The sequence below is a fragment of the Colius striatus genome, chromosome 5, assembly GCF_028858725.1.
Source record: "Colius striatus isolate bColStr4 chromosome 5, bColStr4.1.hap1, whole genome shotgun sequence".
Classification (NCBI taxonomy): Eukaryota; Metazoa; Chordata; class Aves; order Coliiformes; family Coliidae; genus Colius; species Colius striatus.
Genome location: NC_084763.1, coordinates 15,397,041 through 15,414,906, shown reverse-complemented (window position 1 = coordinate 15,414,906; position 17,866 = coordinate 15,397,041). Strand labels below are relative to the sequence as shown.

The 17,866-nt window shown below is 41.6% G+C and overlaps 1 protein-coding gene across 1 annotated transcript in view; it reads left to right on the top strand.

Moving 5' to 3' along the window:
• The first annotated feature begins 6,262 nt into the window (after positions 1-6,262).
• CMTM8 (CKLF like MARVEL transmembrane domain containing 8) overlaps positions 6,263-17,866 on the top strand; it is a 36,517-nt gene continuing 24,913 nt past the window's right edge. The window contains exon 1 of the mRNA XM_061996969.1: positions 6,263-6,612. Within this exon, the coding sequence (XP_061852953.1) occupies positions 6,442-6,612 (171 nt within the window). The 5' untranslated portion in view covers positions 6,263-6,441. The remainder of the gene's footprint in view (positions 6,613-17,866) is intronic.

Genomic DNA, 17,866 nt, shown 5'->3' with positions numbered 1-17,866 from the left:
TAAACCTACCCTGGCGCAACTTGAGCCCATTTCCTCTTGTCCTATCACTCGTTATTTGGGAGAAGAGACTGACCCTAACCTTGCTACCACCTTCTTTCAGGTAGTTGTAGAGAGTGATTGCGTTTCCCCTCAGCCTTCTCTCCTCCAAACTAAACAATCCCAGTTAGGTGGTCTAACGTGTTCCTGTTAACATTTTGCTCTCCTTCTGTTAATGGATAGATGTCAAATGTCTTTGCCCCATATTACCACAACAGCTGTGCAAAGCAGTATAAAGGTAAGTAAAACATATGCCTGTGTGTCTCTGCTTTCTCCTTCCATGACTGTGTTCTCCATGGCTTAAGTCAGTGCTTTGCCAGGCTTCCAGTTCTCCTCTCCTGCACTTAAGCCTGCTGTGACAGAGCAGGTACACCCTGGTACCTCTCCCCAGCCAGCTGCTGTCTTTCTCAGCAGATGCTGCAATCAGCCCACTGACCTTTTTGTTTGTTTTTCTCCCTCTGGGTGGGGATTTTCCACCTTTAAACCTCGCAGCCGACCTGCATAAAACTAATTCTCCCTGTGCATTCCTGTGTGACCTGATCTATGTGGACCTGCTTTGGCAGAGGGGTTGGACTGGGTGATCACTAAATGTCCCTTCCAACCCCTGCCATTCTATGATTCATTACCCAACTATTGGCCAGGCATAGCCCAGCTAGTGAGATTTGAGAGATCTGTATTCTACTACCACTTCAGGACAAAGAGGTGATGTGTTGGGCATTGGAACTGCATGTATATTGTACAGCTGGGGAGCTAGAGCACTATCAAGATCATAGCTTTATGGAATTAACTGGAATTCATGTTTGTGGTTTCTCAAATCCCTTGGGTCATCTCTTGTCATGTTCTGTATAACACGGACAAAAAAAAAAGTCAAATTTGTCAATTTAGTAAAGGGTGTACTTAAATCCATAGGTTTTAATTATAGATTTAAAAAGATGGAGAGTCTACTGCTGTACTTAATAAATAATTGAAATAGCTAATTATGCTGTATTAAAAAAAAAAACCTCCAAACAACAAAGATGCTTTATTTTCAGTCTGAACTTGTCCAACTTCAGCTTTCAGCCATGGTATCTCATTCTCTCTGTAGTTATAGGCACACAGCAAGCTCAAGTCATCTCCTAATAACTGAGCATAGTATAAGGCACACTTTAAGTCTCTGTCATGTTTCAGGGTGTTGTACCAACCACAGCAGGGCAAGATAGCTGTCTTAATAAAGCCTACAAGCAAGCTGATGGCAGAAGTTCTGAGGTGGCTGTAAACTTTCTCCCTAAACATGGATGATGTGATGAAACCACAGTGGAATTGTTCGGTCTTTCCCTAATTATCTAAAAACAAATATGGCATTGACAATTATTGAAGGTGATCTTTCCCTCCAGCTGTTTTGCACTAGGCTTGGGTGCTGTATAAACAATACCTGCTGTGATGTACACAAACACTTAGGCAAGCACCATCTTTAATGAATAGAAAAAATATATATTCTCAAGTGCTGTAATCACTAGTATGTGTTTGTACCATAGTAATATTTGAAGGCCTACAGAGAGCTGTTGACCCAAATGAAAATGTTTGAGTGTGCCTCAGGGACAGCTAATCTGGACATGCTCAGGAGCAGAATAAGCTCCTTCCTCACATAACATGACACTGGACAGTCTCTAGCATTCAGATGACTTGTGATTTGCAGTTGTGAGAAGGCCTGGCCATGAGTTGCACTGGAACTGTGCATGCAGGCTCACTGTAGAGCAAGACATTTGAGAAACAGCCTGTGAAATGCAGTATGGGCAGACTCTTGCAGATACATTACAGATTTAAGGTCCTTGACCCCAGAGCATGAAAACCACAACTCCCATTCTGAGAAGATTTGTGCATAGACGTCACACTTCTCACTACAAACTCTTCTCTTGAGTAGACAAGCTCTCTGCCCTGAAGTTAAGCATATGGGTACAGCGTGCAGAGATGGTGTTTCAAATACAAATTGGCTCTGGAGGAAGTAAGCAATTTTTCTTGAGCACAGTATCTAAGACACGGCTGTGTTTCAGGGCTGGCAGGGATTTTAGATTCCCAGAGCAGATAAAACAGCTGGTGAAAGGCTAATGCACAGAAAATACATGGCTTATGTACTTTGTCATTTCTTTCCTTAGCACAGTCTCTATCACCAGTTTATAATGGACTATGAACTAGGAAAGAGAAAAAGTCAGTATATTACTGTTCATGGCATGAAGTTAATTCTCTGTATGGCACTGCCTATGTTCTAAGACAGCTTATATCTGTGTATCTAGAGTCAGGCCTTTGTCCATATAATTCAAGTAAACATAATGTAAATAAATATTTGGAAGGAGTACAGAACACAAATAGCTAAATTTTGCATTTGCCAGAATTATAGTAACTTATGTATCTGATGATCAAATCACATGTGCTGTCATTACTCAGACTGCAGTTTCAATCGCTGTTGATTTTATGTTCGTTAATGTTGGGGTGCACAAGCTTCAAAACCAAACAGACGTTGCATTCAGTAACCCCACATACAGATACTCAACAGATTTGCAGAAAAATAGTAATTTTGAAAATATAAGCAGCTCTTTTTTTCCCTCTCTGTTGCAGCCAGTGTCTCAAGTATCCAAGTATCCCAATGATTATTTGCTTTGCAAAATACGGGTTCATACAGAGTCATTTGCCTTGATTGATCATTAGGCACACCTATAGCACACGTCACTAGCGAAGTACAAATCAAGTATTTCTGGTTTGGGTTAGTACAAATCAGTTTTTCCATATGGTCATAAGCCGCCAAAGAGTAATATATGTTATTAATTACTTAAATTTATTTGTAGCTCAAAGCCTACACCTTGCTGGTTCCAAAAAGCCACTAGGAAATACTCCAAACACTTCTTGATTTAATGCTAACTAAAAATATCACATCCTCAGTTTAGCACAGTGGGATGTCAAGGGTGAGAATATTTGTCCTGGACATCCGACATGTTCCTTTCATATGACCTGGGTTCCACAGAAAGTAAAATTCCATTCTTTCCCTCTTCAGAATAAGTTCCCTTAGCTTTCTTAGATCACTCCCAGGTGCTTTAAAGACAGTAAGTTGTTGACTGAAATCTATTGATCACCCGTGAAAAATGTTGATCACCTTTCCTTTTCTGTGTTTACTTGTCTTACCTAAAAAAGAAGTCTGAATAACTTTGGCAGTTGAAAATTCTAGGATTTGGGAGAGAAGGGAAGCTGTATTTCAAAACCTGAAAACCAATTCAGGAAATTCCAGTCAGCTCTACTTCTTGGGCCCATGAGTCTGCTTTAATTAGCACTTCCAGTTGGCCAGATTGTTGCTAAGAAGGTAGTTCTAAAGACCCTGACCAGTAATCTCAGAAATGTTGATACCTCAGGATTTGAGAACCAAACCAACTTAAATGGAAGACTCTGTCAATTAGATATCAAGACATTCAGCCCTCTACTTAGAAACCTGATAATGCTCGTGTCAACTATTTTGCTATTGCTGAAACATTTACAAGATTTACAGTGAAAGGCTTCATGAAATTAGGGCCTTTTTTTCCTAATCACAATTTACTTCTTTATAGTAATGAAGAGGGATTACAATCTTGACTGGTATTTAAAAGCGTCACCAATCCTCCCCTTGAAAGGTTAATTTAAAATACAGAAAACAGGCCACCTTCTTCTCTCCTGATAGTTCTGTAATAAAAGGTTGATTGTTCAAGCAGCAGCACTCAATTATTTTGCTTCTGATACTATCTACATGTAAAAAAAACCTAGCTAAGCTGAGATGGTCCCTGCAAGCTTTCCAGTTCTAGCCTTCAGTGCAAGGATGCAAAACAAAAAGTTAGAGCCTCACAGTTAACATTCAAAATGGGAAGTATTATGTTGTCAATTTAAAGAATGAAAGTTGTTTCCTGGAATATCAGTGACATGGGAATGTTTCTGGAGTGTTTGCCCTGTTTTTTTTAGTGAAACTCATTCTTCAACTATGTTTGCCTGCGGAAAAATGTACTAACTAGGGAAGTCAGAGTGGCAGCTGGTGTTCAGAGGAGTTGCTCAGAAATGTAGCCATCTAGTTCTTGTTGAATTAGTCATGGTAACTAGACCTCTACAACAGACACTGAAAACTTATGCTATATTAACAGGTTTAGTATAGCTGAAACAGTAAACAAATGTTTCCCTATCTGTGGATTTTGGTTTACTTTTTATTCCACTGGAGCTGGGACACTTCAACGATAGATGTGCAGAACAAAAGCAATGAAATGTAGTGCTCTGATTGCAAGGGTTGAAGCAACATTGACCTCCAGAAGTTAGGGAGGAAAATAAATACAGAGTTTTAGCAGTACACATCAAAACCGAGACTACTGAATATAACATCCTGGAAACACAGTGAGAAAATACATCCAGTGTAAAATACCTGAGCTTTTGAAGGGAAAGCAGTGAATTACTCAAACCATTTGGAAACTTTTCATTAATTTTGTTGTTGGCATGAGTTTTATCCCCACATTTACTCATTTTTACTTCCTGATCTTATAGGTGGGAAACTGAAAAGACGGGAGTCTTTCAGAGGAGAAAATCAATGCTGTCATAATGGATCCTCACAAACAGCACCTCAAAGCGGCTCTGGCATAGGAAAGAAGCTTGGCAGTGCTGAGCAATCAGATAAAGCACTTTTTATTTGCAAGCCAGTCGAAGCAGGTCTCTAAACAGACCAGTGCACAGATGTGTTCTGTTTTTTTTCAAGTCTTATCATCTCTTATTTAAGAGAAAGGGACAAAATGGGAATGCAACCAATACAGAAATGCCCGTAACCACCAAAAAAATCCTCAATTGTTTTGCCAAAACATGTAAAATTCCTCTTTCCTGATTGAGATGTTTGAGTGTGTGGTTTGCTAATGGTCCATTTCTTTTCCTCACAAAGAAATTGTATGATCTGTCTATATGCTGAACGGCTGGCATCTCATTGTGATGACCTTCAGTTCGCGTTCGCAAAACTGCCACATTTATTCTGCCATCTTAAATGAAGTGTCCAGTGTCTATGAGCATGTGGAGACTCCACAGAGCCTGAGCCAAGACACACATTCCAAGAAGCTCATGGAGTGCTATGACACAATTACACTCTGAGCAGAGGCATAATCATGCAAGAGAATCAGTTCCTTTGGCTAATTCATGTTCCCTGTATTTCTGGGAGAAACTCTGCCATCCTCATTCCCCTCCTCCCTCGTAGCTGCTTCAGTTCCTTGCTGAAAGGTAATACTGCAAAATCCCTCCTTTCTTAGCCAGGAGAGCAGCATTAAACAACTTGAGGACAGTAATACCAGACATATGGAAAACACTTCATTTTTACTGAGCAGACACATGCAAATGCTTTGCTAATGAGATTTCCCAAATGTTGAAAGAAACTATAACCTGCTTGCGTGTTGTTGAAGCACCGTACTTTTTGTAGAGTGGAAGATCTCTTTAGAAGCTCTGAAATGAACTAGAAATTATTATTTTTTACAAGGCAGCAATGAATTCTAGACTGGAAACGTACTAAAAATATAGGTTAGGGAGCAGCTCAACACTCAGGTAAGTAGGCCAGTAATGACCTCATACTTTCCATTTCCAGTGACTTTCATGGCTTTTAAGAAGTCTTTGGCACAGGAAGACTTTTAGTTGTTTAGAGGAGCTCGATTAATCCTCATTTTCAGCTCCATGAGGTCTATGGTATCTCCTGGCACTTCACAGTGGTTCCTCTCTTAACAGTGTGCCTCCAATGAGCACTGGCAGCCATGAGAGACAAGAACCGACAACACCAGCACATCTCTTAACGTTTGCTGCCCGCGGAAAAAAGCAGTGCTAGCCTCGATGGACGGTGGTGGCGGGGGCTGGACCCCCCCCCACCAAACCGTGCTCACCCCTGAGGCAATGGCAGTTTCTCGCGGAGTGTTTTTCCAGCGAAGGGCTGGCTCAACCCGGCTCCTCGGCCACACTGGAGACAGACACCTATAGAAGTCCAGGAGGTCGGGAAATGGTTTCAGAGGGGTCCCGCGTTGCCCCTCCCCCGAGCCCTTCCCTAGCGCTGCGGATCCCCCGAGCAGGGGTCCCCCACAACGGCTCTGGCAGCCGGTCCCCAGCGCCGCCCCTCAGCCCCCCGCCCGCTCCTTCCCCGTGAGCCGGCTGCCCCACTCCGGCTCCGGGCTAGCTGCGGAAGGGCTGGGCGGGCAGCACACCCCCGGACCCGCCTCTCCGCCCGGGGCCGGCCGCTGAGCACCCTCCTCCCCTCGCTGAGGCGAGGGGCTGCCCGCGGGGCCGCGGCCACATAAAGCGGCGAGCGGCTGCGCGTTTCCCGCCGCCCCTCAGGCGGCAGCCACCCCCCGCCTCCGCCCCGCCGCGCTCGGGGCTGGCCGGGAGGCGCGGGGCAGCCCCGCGGCGCCGACGATGGAGCCGCCGGTGCCGTCGCCTCAGGAGCAGCCGCCGCGCTCTCGCTCCCACACGGTCACCACCACCAGCAGCTCCTTCACCGCCAACCTGTCGGCCAGCTCCAGCACCCTCGCTTACGACAGGGAGTTCCTGCGGACTCTGCCCGGGCTCCTCATGGTGACCGAGATCGTGAGTGACCCCGGGCAGGCGGCGGCCATGGAGGAGCGCTCGGGCCGGGTCGGGGTGCGCGGAGGGGCGCGGAGCGTCGGGCCGGCATAGGGTTTCCAGCTGGGTTTCCGATCAGCCCTATGCGGAGTTCCCGCTGTGGGTTGGAGGGTGGGCGCGTTCCCCTCAGTTCATCACCTGATGCGGCTTCGATGTGTCCGTGCAGGACGGTGAGGCGGAGGGAAGGGACGGCTTGGCAGCAAGGGTGGCTTTACCGAGACGGGCACAACGCTCCCGCCTCGAAACTATGGCCAGTTGCAAAAGTAGTGCAGGGCACATGCAGTCTGTGTCGTCTCTTGCCTATCATCACCTCTTGTAGCGGGAAAAAATAGTCTTGGCAGATTGGGATCTGGTTTTTGGAGGCTTGTCTTTAACTTCATTGGTTATATACTCTTCATACTTTATAATGCACAGATAACAGTGTTGCGGGAGCTAATTGGGCAACTTATCTTTATTGTCTAGGTCAATAAAAAAGTATTTCCTTACGCTTCTCATTGATTAGATACAGCTATGCAGAATGGGATATGAACTAGCACCTCTTGGGTTTGGTAGTGATTTTATGTTTTGCAGGTAACAAACATACAGAGGGCCGAGCAGTGTGGGTTTTAGTCATTTGTCTTAGTGGTAGGCAGTGAATGACACAGCACTGGAATCTCTGCAGGCCTCTCTGGCTCTCAAGGTGTTAAGAAATACTCACCACCTTCATTCAAAATGAACACATTTCGTTCAAGTCTGCCTGTTAATAGTTAAGGAACTTAAAGAGCTATTTGTCCTGACAAGTTTTTTGCTTCCTGTATGATGTTTTTGCATTGATGGCACTGGAAGGATTAACTGATCTGACCAGACCCATTTTCAAGGCTTGAAAACATTGTGCTTCACCAGAGCAGTGGAATGACTGTTGGTTTTGCTGACTTCAAAGTTAAAATAACCAAGCAAAGCTTGAGGCTGATACGGAGTGTAAGGACCTCTGATAGGGACAGTGCTGTCCTTGAGAGAGGATGTGCATTGAGGTGTCAGCTACTTCGCGGGCAGGTAGCAATGAGGGTGTCAAGTGGGAGCCTGCAATCAACTGGCAGCTTGTATGCCAGCATGGATGGGAGTTCTGGCAATCTTTAGTAGGCAGGTGATTATAGGATTTTTTCAATTGTTAGATACACAGAATTTCACTTCACTGTGAGAGTTGTGGTAGATCTGTGAATAAAGAAATTTTAGTTTTTGAAAGGAAAGCTTTTTTTTTCCCACTCTTTTTCTATTACTAATTGCAAAATAATTATGAACCTTTATCAGAAGAGTAATCCCACTGTTGATTGTTAGAGAGGTGCCCAAGGCTTTTCCCAGGCCCTGCTGGAATGTCACATATTCAGCCTGGTTTCGAATGCTGCATCAGCTGCACTTACGTGGAGCAATTTGGCTACAGCGCATGGATGGGCTCTGGCTTACTTTTTGCTGGAAGTGTGCTTTCTAGTTTTTGGCAAGAGGTGATGATACCCGTGTAGTTTACCTTTCTAAAGAGAGTGATGAGTGTTCTTCGGGGGCCTTTATTTCCTATCAGAAGTTCCTGACTCTTGGAATAATTATAAACTAATCTTCAACCACCATTTTGAGATGCCCGAGTCTATTAATATTGTCATTTAGATCCATCTTTGGTTACGCTTCATAAGTGTTTGAGAATACATTTACCAACTTCAGAAAGACCTCGGCACTACCTGATTTTGTAGGCTACTGTAGAGTTGTGTGTACAACAGGCATCCACATGGATATTTTTATTGATCATGTGACGATGTGTTCCTGGCCAGTTCCAAGGAGCCAACAGATGTCTCTGGTGTAGATGAACTCATACAGGTTTGTGATAATGTATTTGGAATAATGGAGGACAGTTTTAATATGAAGTTGAAAGCAATAAGGCAGGTATGGTGTTATTAGATATTGCCTTTGAGGAACTACTTCTGCTTCTTAACCTCACTTCTTCTAAAGGAGGTAAAGTAGCTCTTCTTTCATGAAATTAAAGGAAAAGCATGTTAATGAATGCATTGATAAGGAATTAATTGAAATGAAAACACCAAATAAGTGATTTTTATATGTCTGTCTGTGTATACTTTTGTAGATATATGTTTGACATTGGTTTTTGGATAAACCTTTTGCACCAGTTCTGTATGTTCTTTTCTTTCTGAGAGATGTGCTTTATGAGATCATAACTAGCTTTACAGAAGATACATATTTCAAAATTGGCTGTGCATATTCAACAGTAGTGGAGTTGTATACCTTAAATCAGTCTGTTCCAGCCTGTATCGTCCTGTATACATCAAAGTTCTGGCTTGCCAGCACAGATGGTCTCTTCAGGATGTTTCTGACTCTGAGTACTGATCCTCCAGCTCACAGCACAATCCTCCTGCTAAGGGTTTGCAAACCTGTAAATGGGACCGACTCATGTGCATGTCTGTATTTCAGTCTCAGGAGTCTGCAGCTTGAGAGAGCATTTTCAGTCTAGGCATCAATCTCTGAAGTACAGCAGCTGTAATAAGAGCATACCTTTGCTTCAGCTCTGGAGACACCTACGAGACGGTCAGGGAAGGGGACTGGTTTTTGTAGTATCTGTTTACCACTGCATCTACTCCTCTGCCACAGCCCATGTTCATTAAGATACTACGTTAAAGCTGAAATAGGGATGTTAAACAATAGTGCTAAATGTTCAGAGACTTTGCACTGTGGGGCTGCATAAATATTTGGTTGTTGCTGCTGTCAGTTAGCAATGTGCAGGCAGCAAGAGGAGACCAGCTCCTGGCACTGAAACTGGAGCTCTCTTCTCTGTATTGGCAGAGAGCAGATCTGTGTTATTCTTCAACCAAAGAGAATGGAAAGCACAAAGTTGGCACATAAATTCTTTCAATCCCTTAAATGAAGGCTCTTGATCAGCTTTTGCTCATACCTCCTTCATGTGAATGCTGTGAACATGAATTAACTGCTGTAGAGATGTCCACGTGTGCTAGTTAGTGACCAACCTGCTTCTGCTCTGAGGCAGTGGTTTAGTGACACAGTAAATTCAGTTTAACAACTCCCACTAAGAGATTCCCTACAATGCTGCAAGGCACTGGTCTGCTATTAGCTCAGTCTACTGTTTCCAATTTGTTCAAAATGAGTTATCTTTGTAACGATGGGTCTTATGATGGATCAGGTATTATCTGTCCTTTATGTAACTGCTTTAAAGCCAGTGTAAATCTGGAATGAGGTTGACTGTGCATATTCAGTAGTAATGGAGACATGTACCCAAACATGGTTCAGCTTCATTTTGTAATGCCATTTGGCGTATACTGCACACATCCAGTATAAATGAGCACAGAACTGCAGCCTGAAGTGCAGGCTAAATTACCTGGTGCTGATAGATTGTCATTGCCTTTTGCATCTGTCTATGCAACAGGAGGGCTAGTGAGGTTTCCTGACACTCACTGAGGAAAAAACTGAGGCAGTTTGTTTCAGTGCAAAGAGCAAAATAGAAAATGCCACTGGATTTCTGAGGGAGGCCTTTGAGAACTGGCATAAAACAGATCTTTGGCGTTTGAAGGATTGTATAGATTACTTACAGAAGTAATGATGCTTGCTGAACAGGGCAGGGGTTTCTTATTCAGGAGGCTTGGATTCACTGGCCTTAGTTGTCCAGGGACTACTAACAATGAATTTATCTTCTCTGAATGACTTCTCCCTTCACAGGATATGGATGCAAATCTTTGTACTGCACACTGAGACCTGTTGGGGAAAAGCTGGATTTAAGATGTAGGCAGCGTTACATAAATTCTTTAATTCAGATGCCGACCATCTGAGTTGACACTGTGGTAAAAATATATACAGAAAGTAATTGATACATATTCCTATAGTGTAACCCACCTCCCCCTCCCCAAGGAGGACTTACATTTTCAAAAGAACCAAGTACAGCAATTTCCAGAGATGTCTTTTGAGTGTTTCTGTTCTGTACAATGATGACCCAGAAAGACTATATATTTGTCTTCCCAGGAATTTTATGGCCAAGATAAATGATGGCTAGTGCTACCTTCTTAGAGCTTTAAATCAGTTTCTGAAGTCAAGCATTATGGATCACTTTGCTGAAGTGGAGAGTTTTGTGGTTGCTATGGATATAGTTATAAAAATATTTACTTTCTAGCAGAATTACATTGATTCCTTCAGATTGTTGGTTCACACTAGTATGTTGCTCGATACTATCTCGTAAAACTTGCCCTGATAATTTTAAGACTTGTATCTATTTGCCCTTAACAAAAACACATACTACATAGCTCAGAAAGGTTACGCTGCCGCTGCAAGCAAAAGCCTGTGGTGGTGTAAACTTTAGTAAATTGTAATTACAGTTGCATTTCTTCATGCTTTTCTATGCAGATTATTATTTGAGCGAAATGCCCAGAATAAAATTTATGCTTGAAATAGAAGCCTGATAGGAGACTCTTTACATTATTGGCACCACATAAAATCATGGTTTGAAGTTACATTTCTGGACAAAACAAAAAGAATTGTCATCACCATTTCATTATTCTTCAAACGTAAGGCTTTTGATGGTTTAATTGAGAAAGTCTTGTTGAATTTGTTTATTCTAATAGAATGGTGAGTCTCAAAATACTAAATAGATGTTGAAACTTATGTCAGATTTAAGTTACTGAGGTTAGCACAACCACAACTGGGCATGTCCAAATGTCTGTTCAATAGGCTTTCTACCCTCCTTTTTTTCTGAGGGAAATAAAAAAATCTTCTACAGATCTTCAGGTTTTTAATGAAGTTAGCAATGAAATCATATAAATGTTAAAAACCCAGAAGTAATACAATGGGACCATCACCTTGAAAAACCTAAAAGACAAAAAATGTACTTAAATAATTTAAGTTTTCCTTGCATTTAGCTTTTTATTTGTTTTTTTTCCTTTGCTTTTACCTCAGTTCAGAGTTTTGTGTGTAGGTCCCACACTCCTCTTGCACCCCTAGTTCTTGGATAGCCTTCAGAAACACAGGGAGTTTCATAAAGCCCCTTTCCTCATCTGAGTAGCATCAAGACTTTCTCTTCTATCAGGAGCCATGGAGATGTTATTTCTGTTTTTTCTTCTTATAATGCAGTTTTTACTTCAGTCATAGTATGTTTACTTGCTTGTAGTTGACAACACTGAGACACCTCCTGATGTGTCAAACAAGTGCTTTGCCTAGGGGAGATGTACATAAGCATGGTCTTAAAACAGTTCACTTCGCATTAATGAGTGAAAAGAGGTATCTTGTACTAGTCACTTCATACAGTAGCTTTGTCTTCCTGTGCATGATTAAGAAAATGCACAATGTAAAGTCTAAGCTCTCTCCTTTGCTCTTGATTAGACAAAACTCTCATGGAGGTCTGTTATGTAATCTCTTTTTTAGATACCATTGTTATGGCTAACCCTTAGTGTACCTGCCTCTATTGTAGTGATATACACATCCATATGTGTGTTCCTCTAGGATCATACCATTGTTTAAAGTTCTGTTCCCTTAAAGGTCTTTGGTTTCCTGGATGAGATCAGGGTGTTTCCTTGGGAAGACAGAACTGTTCAGGGGATGCAAGAAAACAGAAGCTTTGGAAAATGTCTGAATCGTGCTTTAAATGCAGATAGAAACAGCATTAGGACTGACGGGTAAGAGGGTGAAAATGCCTCTCAAGCTGAATGCAGGTATTTTACAAAAGGTCAAAAATGCAAAATATTCACAATACCTCAAGGTTAAGGTGGACTATGTATGAATTGTTATTATCTCTTCATGAGAAAAATGCTTTAAAGACATACTTGAACATCAACTTTCTCCTTTCCTCCCTGGAACACCAACTTTAATCTCCCTCACCCTTCCTAAACTCTAGAAAACAATTTCTTTCTTTTGTACCTACGAAAACACTTATACAACCCCAAGCTGTTTTTTTTTCCTTTAGTAGCTCATGTCTGTTGGTGAAACGTGGAGGTCTCCCATTATTCCTAGTGGAATAGGTGCAGCTTCCTAGGTGCTCAGCTTTAGAGCTGGGGCTGGGTGTGTAGCTCACGAGGGTAAGTGCTGAGGTTAAAACCATCATGGTCTGAGGACAAAGGTTGATGATGCAGTTGGAAAGAGATTGAGACTGCATCCCTGACAACTGCTTTTTTCCAGCTATGCCAGCAGGTCCTATAAAAATCATTATGGAAGCTCCCTGGCTCTTCAGAGTCCCACGTCCCTGGGTAATTGCACTATGGCAACTGAGTTGCTTGTGAAGACAGTGGTATTAGCAGATACAGCAAATAGTGGAGGTACTTGATTCTCTGTTTAGTTATAAAATTAATACCAATCCCAGACCTTTATGTATCCCTTTGCACTGTGATTGTTGGTTTGTTTGGGGATTTTTTTTTTTGTCCCTTCGTGTTCTATTCTTTTTTTCCTCTTTCTGCACTGGGATTCCAGCCTTCTCCTTGAAATGATTTATTACACACTGTTAAGACCTCAGATAAGAGGTCTTAAAGTAGGGTATACCTATCTTAAAAAAACCAAACAATGTTCTCCATGCCATGTGTGATGGAGAGATACATGTGCTGACAGTGTTGTAAGAATGCGAGCAAGATAAAAAGCTTGACTGTGAGTGACACAGGACTCTTTCAAAATCATAAATAGCCCCCAAGTTTTTAGCTCCTAGTCTTAACCATTAACAAACTGCTGCTTCTACAGTAAGAGCAGATGCCTTTCACTTCCTGCCCTAAGATGCTGGGAGCGCTCCTGCATTCCTGAGGAGCCTGCAGGTGTGTCTGCTCTGTCCTATGTCCTGCACCAACTGCATAGCAGCAACAGGCAGGGTTAGAGCAATAGTGGCTTAAGGATTCTTCTTGAAAGTTGAATTATCAAATGCACCAAAAAAAATCTCATAGGGAGTCTGAGGCCTTCTGAAATGGGAAAAGTACCAGGAGTTGTGATGTACTGCCCTTGTTTGAAGAGTGCCTTCTCATTCAGCCTGCTGTTCTTTCCTGTTTTCTCCTGGGAAGAACAGTGCCGTAGCCGGTTTCTAATGGTCCTGCTTTTATATATGAATGTATTATTTTTAGCTTCATTTTTCTTTTGGATAAAGTATGTATTGTAACAGGGGGATATTTCTGCACTTGTTCTGTTTCAATTCCAGAAAAGCAGTAAAAAGTGTGTCCCTACAGAGAACCAACCCCGATTTTTCTAGAGTCAAAGAGCAAATGGATTTTAGTGTCCATCAGACTTTTGGAGAGGTAGTTCTGTTCATGTGATGAGCTAGTCCGTGTGGAAGCTGCTGTCACTGATTGACCTGCCTGTGAAAGGAGCAGCTCAGGTGTAAGACTCATAAAACTCTAGTGAAGGAGGAACTTGAGTAAGGAAGGAGTCAAATCACTGTTTTCAGAGGATTTTAGATCTAGTCCAAGGAAGGTTTGCTATTAAGCATAAGTTAGGGAAATGAAAGAAGCTGGGGTCTTGGTTCCACATTCACTAGCACTGGGTTCAAGTTTTACCAGATGACTTGGCTACACAGACTCATGTAAGTTCTGGGTGTGACTATGTTTTGCCAAGTTAGAGCACAACATTGAGTGTTTACAACTGTTCATTTTTGCAATATATTGGTGTGCAAATGATGTTAGTGCAACCACAGATTTTCTGAGACTAAAATCCTCAAAGCAAAACAAAACCAGTTTCAACAAATTGGTAGTGTTAGAGTGGTGCTTTCCCAGCAGTTTGTTCTGGGCAGTGCAATGTTTCTGATGCAATAAGAGATCACACTAAAATCAGATTTAGAACTGAGGTGAACTAAGCAAGTGTGGTAATTATCAGCAAGATGGTGTCAACCTTTGGAGATACCATAATCTAGGTACAAAGAATAAATATATTGAAAAATCCTAGGTAAGGCTGTAAAGATGCCTTGTGGGAAAGTATGCTCTGTGATCATACTCCAGTAATTGCTGTTTTTGTTTAGCTGATGGCCTAATGTACACAACTTGAAAGGAAACCTGTCAAAGACCTATGCTTCATACCTGAAAACAAGACTGGTTTATATCATCAGCTTCAAATGTGACTCATATATCCAGGTCTGGATTTAAATATATTCAAAGTGACATTGTTTCACACAGAATCCGTTTATTTAGCTTGGAAGCTGTACAACCACTAACAGGGTCCCTTTTGTTTTTTTCTTTATCTGTGTGTATAGTTGACTACATGAAAGAATCCCTCTAATAAGTTTTTTAGCAGCATTTGCTTCTTCAGTCAACAGTAGTGCTATTCCCAAGGCTGCATCTCCTGCAGCAGGTAATAGCTGAATGTGGCAGCAGAGTTCTGAGAGAGAAACGTAAAAATGGAGACATGGAGAGTGTTGTGGGTAGGAATTAAGCATTGAAAGGTAAGGGAACAAGCAAAAAAAACCACTCTTCAACAAAAGGAAAACCTCTGCAATGTGCCTTTAAAATGACACTTCAGCTGATAAAATCAGCCTTGTTTTCTCCAACTGGAGACAGCCCCTGTAGGGCAGACTCTGACAAGGATCAGATGAGGGGAGGGTGATTCCATGGTTGGACGCCTGTTACTACTGTTGTAGACTGGAAGGCATAAACAAATGAGGTTCAGGGCACAACCATCATCCACGTTGTGAAGTGTGCTGCTCTTATTCAGTCCTTAGAGGGGGAAAAAACACCCCCAAAATTACAAACATCTGCACTGATTTGGTTTAGTTTAATTTCTGAACCATGATGTACCTTGTTACCTGTAACGTCACATGTGATTTCAAAGAGATAGCATGAGTATAGGTACATTAAAAAAACACTAATAAACTTTTATTCTAGGTTTCGGGAAATTAAGAAGCATCAGAATTGAGGCTCACTCTGGAAGTGTTGGTTTTGTACTGGATTGTGTGCAGGCACTGGAGTCCAATAAAAACCTGTGTGAGCTCATTATTTTTATCAAGAAACTTCTGTCACGGTCACTGCACAGGAGAGTTTTTTTTTCTGGGAGTGACTGTGATATTGTGCATACAAAGTTGGAGGAAAGTATGTCCCGAGTAAAGAAAGGGATTATTCAAAGAGAAAGGATAGTCTCCTGGCTAACTGCTTACTTGGAAAATTTGATTCTTATCTTCTGCTTGCACCACAGTGCTCCTGTGGGATGACAAGTAAGCTTTACTTTTTGGTGTGCTTGCTTTTCTCCTTGTTTTCCGGATCTCAAACTTTGGGTCTGAGATGCTAAAGAAGTTATTCAGCAGTTGTAACTGCAGCCAGTCAAAGCTATGTTCTGAAAACGCAAAATGCAATGCCACAGTAAGTGGTGTAGGGGGAAAAAAGGTTTTCCAGTGAAATTTGGCAAGAAGTACTCAACCTTAATTTTAACACGCTATCTGTAAAATTGGGAAACCACGCTTCTTTATCTCACAGAGATATGTACTAATGACTGAGAGATAATTCAAGGTACTTTTTTAAAGAGCTCAAGCAGGTAGAAGGCTTTGAGTTCCATGCAAGGAGCAAGTCTGTAAGCCACACAAGTAAACGAGTAGAAAGCAAGATAGTGGAATGCAATAGTTCTGAAGAAGACTCTCCCTTTTGTTGCCGCATGCAGGTGGTGTTACAAGGAAGGGCGAAGTATGTGGTCATGTAATTACAGCCTATGCTGTAATGTATACTTAACTACTGATAAGATGTGTGAAAAACTTACTTCCAGCAGTGTTGTACACTTAACTGGAAGTGTCTTTGCCTCTGTCCCAAGTCCTAATTTTCCAGCTCTTCCAATTGTGAGGGGTTTTTTTGTCTCTTCATGCCTTCTTGCACAGCAGCTCAGGACAACTTGCTGAAGGCCTGCTTTGCATGACCTTCATCCAGTCTGTTCTTCAGACCTGACACAGTTAATCAACTTTGAAATTGCAAGTCCTACTATAAGACTTTGGCAAAATCGCCTCTCAGGACAGGAGGTGTGAAGCAACTGAAAGAATAGTCTCTGCTCAATATAAGGTGTCCATCTTTAATGATTTCATAAAGCTGTAGGTGGATAAAACTATGAAAAATGGTGTTTTAGAGAAATATTAGAAACATTGATATTGATACAGTGATTTTGGAGATTATTGGTGAATACTGTGACCTTTTTTACATTGTGGAAGGTGATTGCCTTTAAATGAAAAAATGCTTTTGGCTGAGCCATGCGCATAGAGCAGGTTGGGCAGACTGGGGTTTGTTCAGACCTACCACAATCTTGTGATAACCTCAATGAGAGATTTTAATTTTTTTTTTTTTTTTTAAAGGCTGCAAAGTTCTTCAATATACAAAAGTCAGGATGCGTGGAAAAGCAGGATCTCTATTAGCATTTCTGATTATTTGAAGCCTAGCTGTGTGTGTAAGCCATGTTCATTGGACTGTGCAACAGTTATTTACTGTTGTGGATTGCCAGTTGACCTCCAAGGTGGAAATATTTCTCCTTCCCTGTGGTGTGACTAAGATGTAGCACAGTACAAATGAATACATTATTAGTGTTCTTTTTTTCTTCTCCTGATGCACAGGAATTTGGCTAATGACAGTCTGTGTGCCAAATAAAATTCATACCAGCCAGAAAGACATTTGTCACTGGGAAATAACTATATTGAGTTTTGAAAAACCACAATCCTTATTTTACTCTTTTGAGTAGATTCTTGCATTAATGGGACTTGACTTTTTAAAAGGCAGTGTGCAAGAGGCAAGTAATGACCTAGTTGAAGAGATGACTTCTCTTGTGGTGTGTTTTCTGCTTGAAATATGAATTCCATTTAAAGATGTATGAAACAAGCTTTGAACATATAACACAAGCCTATAGAACTACAATTGATGAGACTTAGTAGAATAGAATTCTTCCTGTTTATCTTCCCAGCAAAAAAAATCTCAGCCAGGAGAATAAGGTTTCCAAACGTTTTGTTTTAACTTGGGATTCCTTTCTAGACCTTGGTAGTCATGAAACATGACCAGATGCTTATACAAAGAACCTGATATTCTGTTTATGGACTAACAGAGAACTACCTAGCAAATGTTTGCCTGAAGTAAGCAAGTCAAGATAATGTGTTAAAGGTGAGATGGGTCTCTTAGAAAGTGTTTTACTATGTCAAGTTAAAACTAAACTGAGCACACAGCAATAAATGAGTTGAAATTCTCTAAGCTTGGTTACATTTGATTTTCACTTTCTTATTGGGCTGAACAGTGGAATGCTAGCCTCAGGGGGAAAAAAACCCTCAAAACCA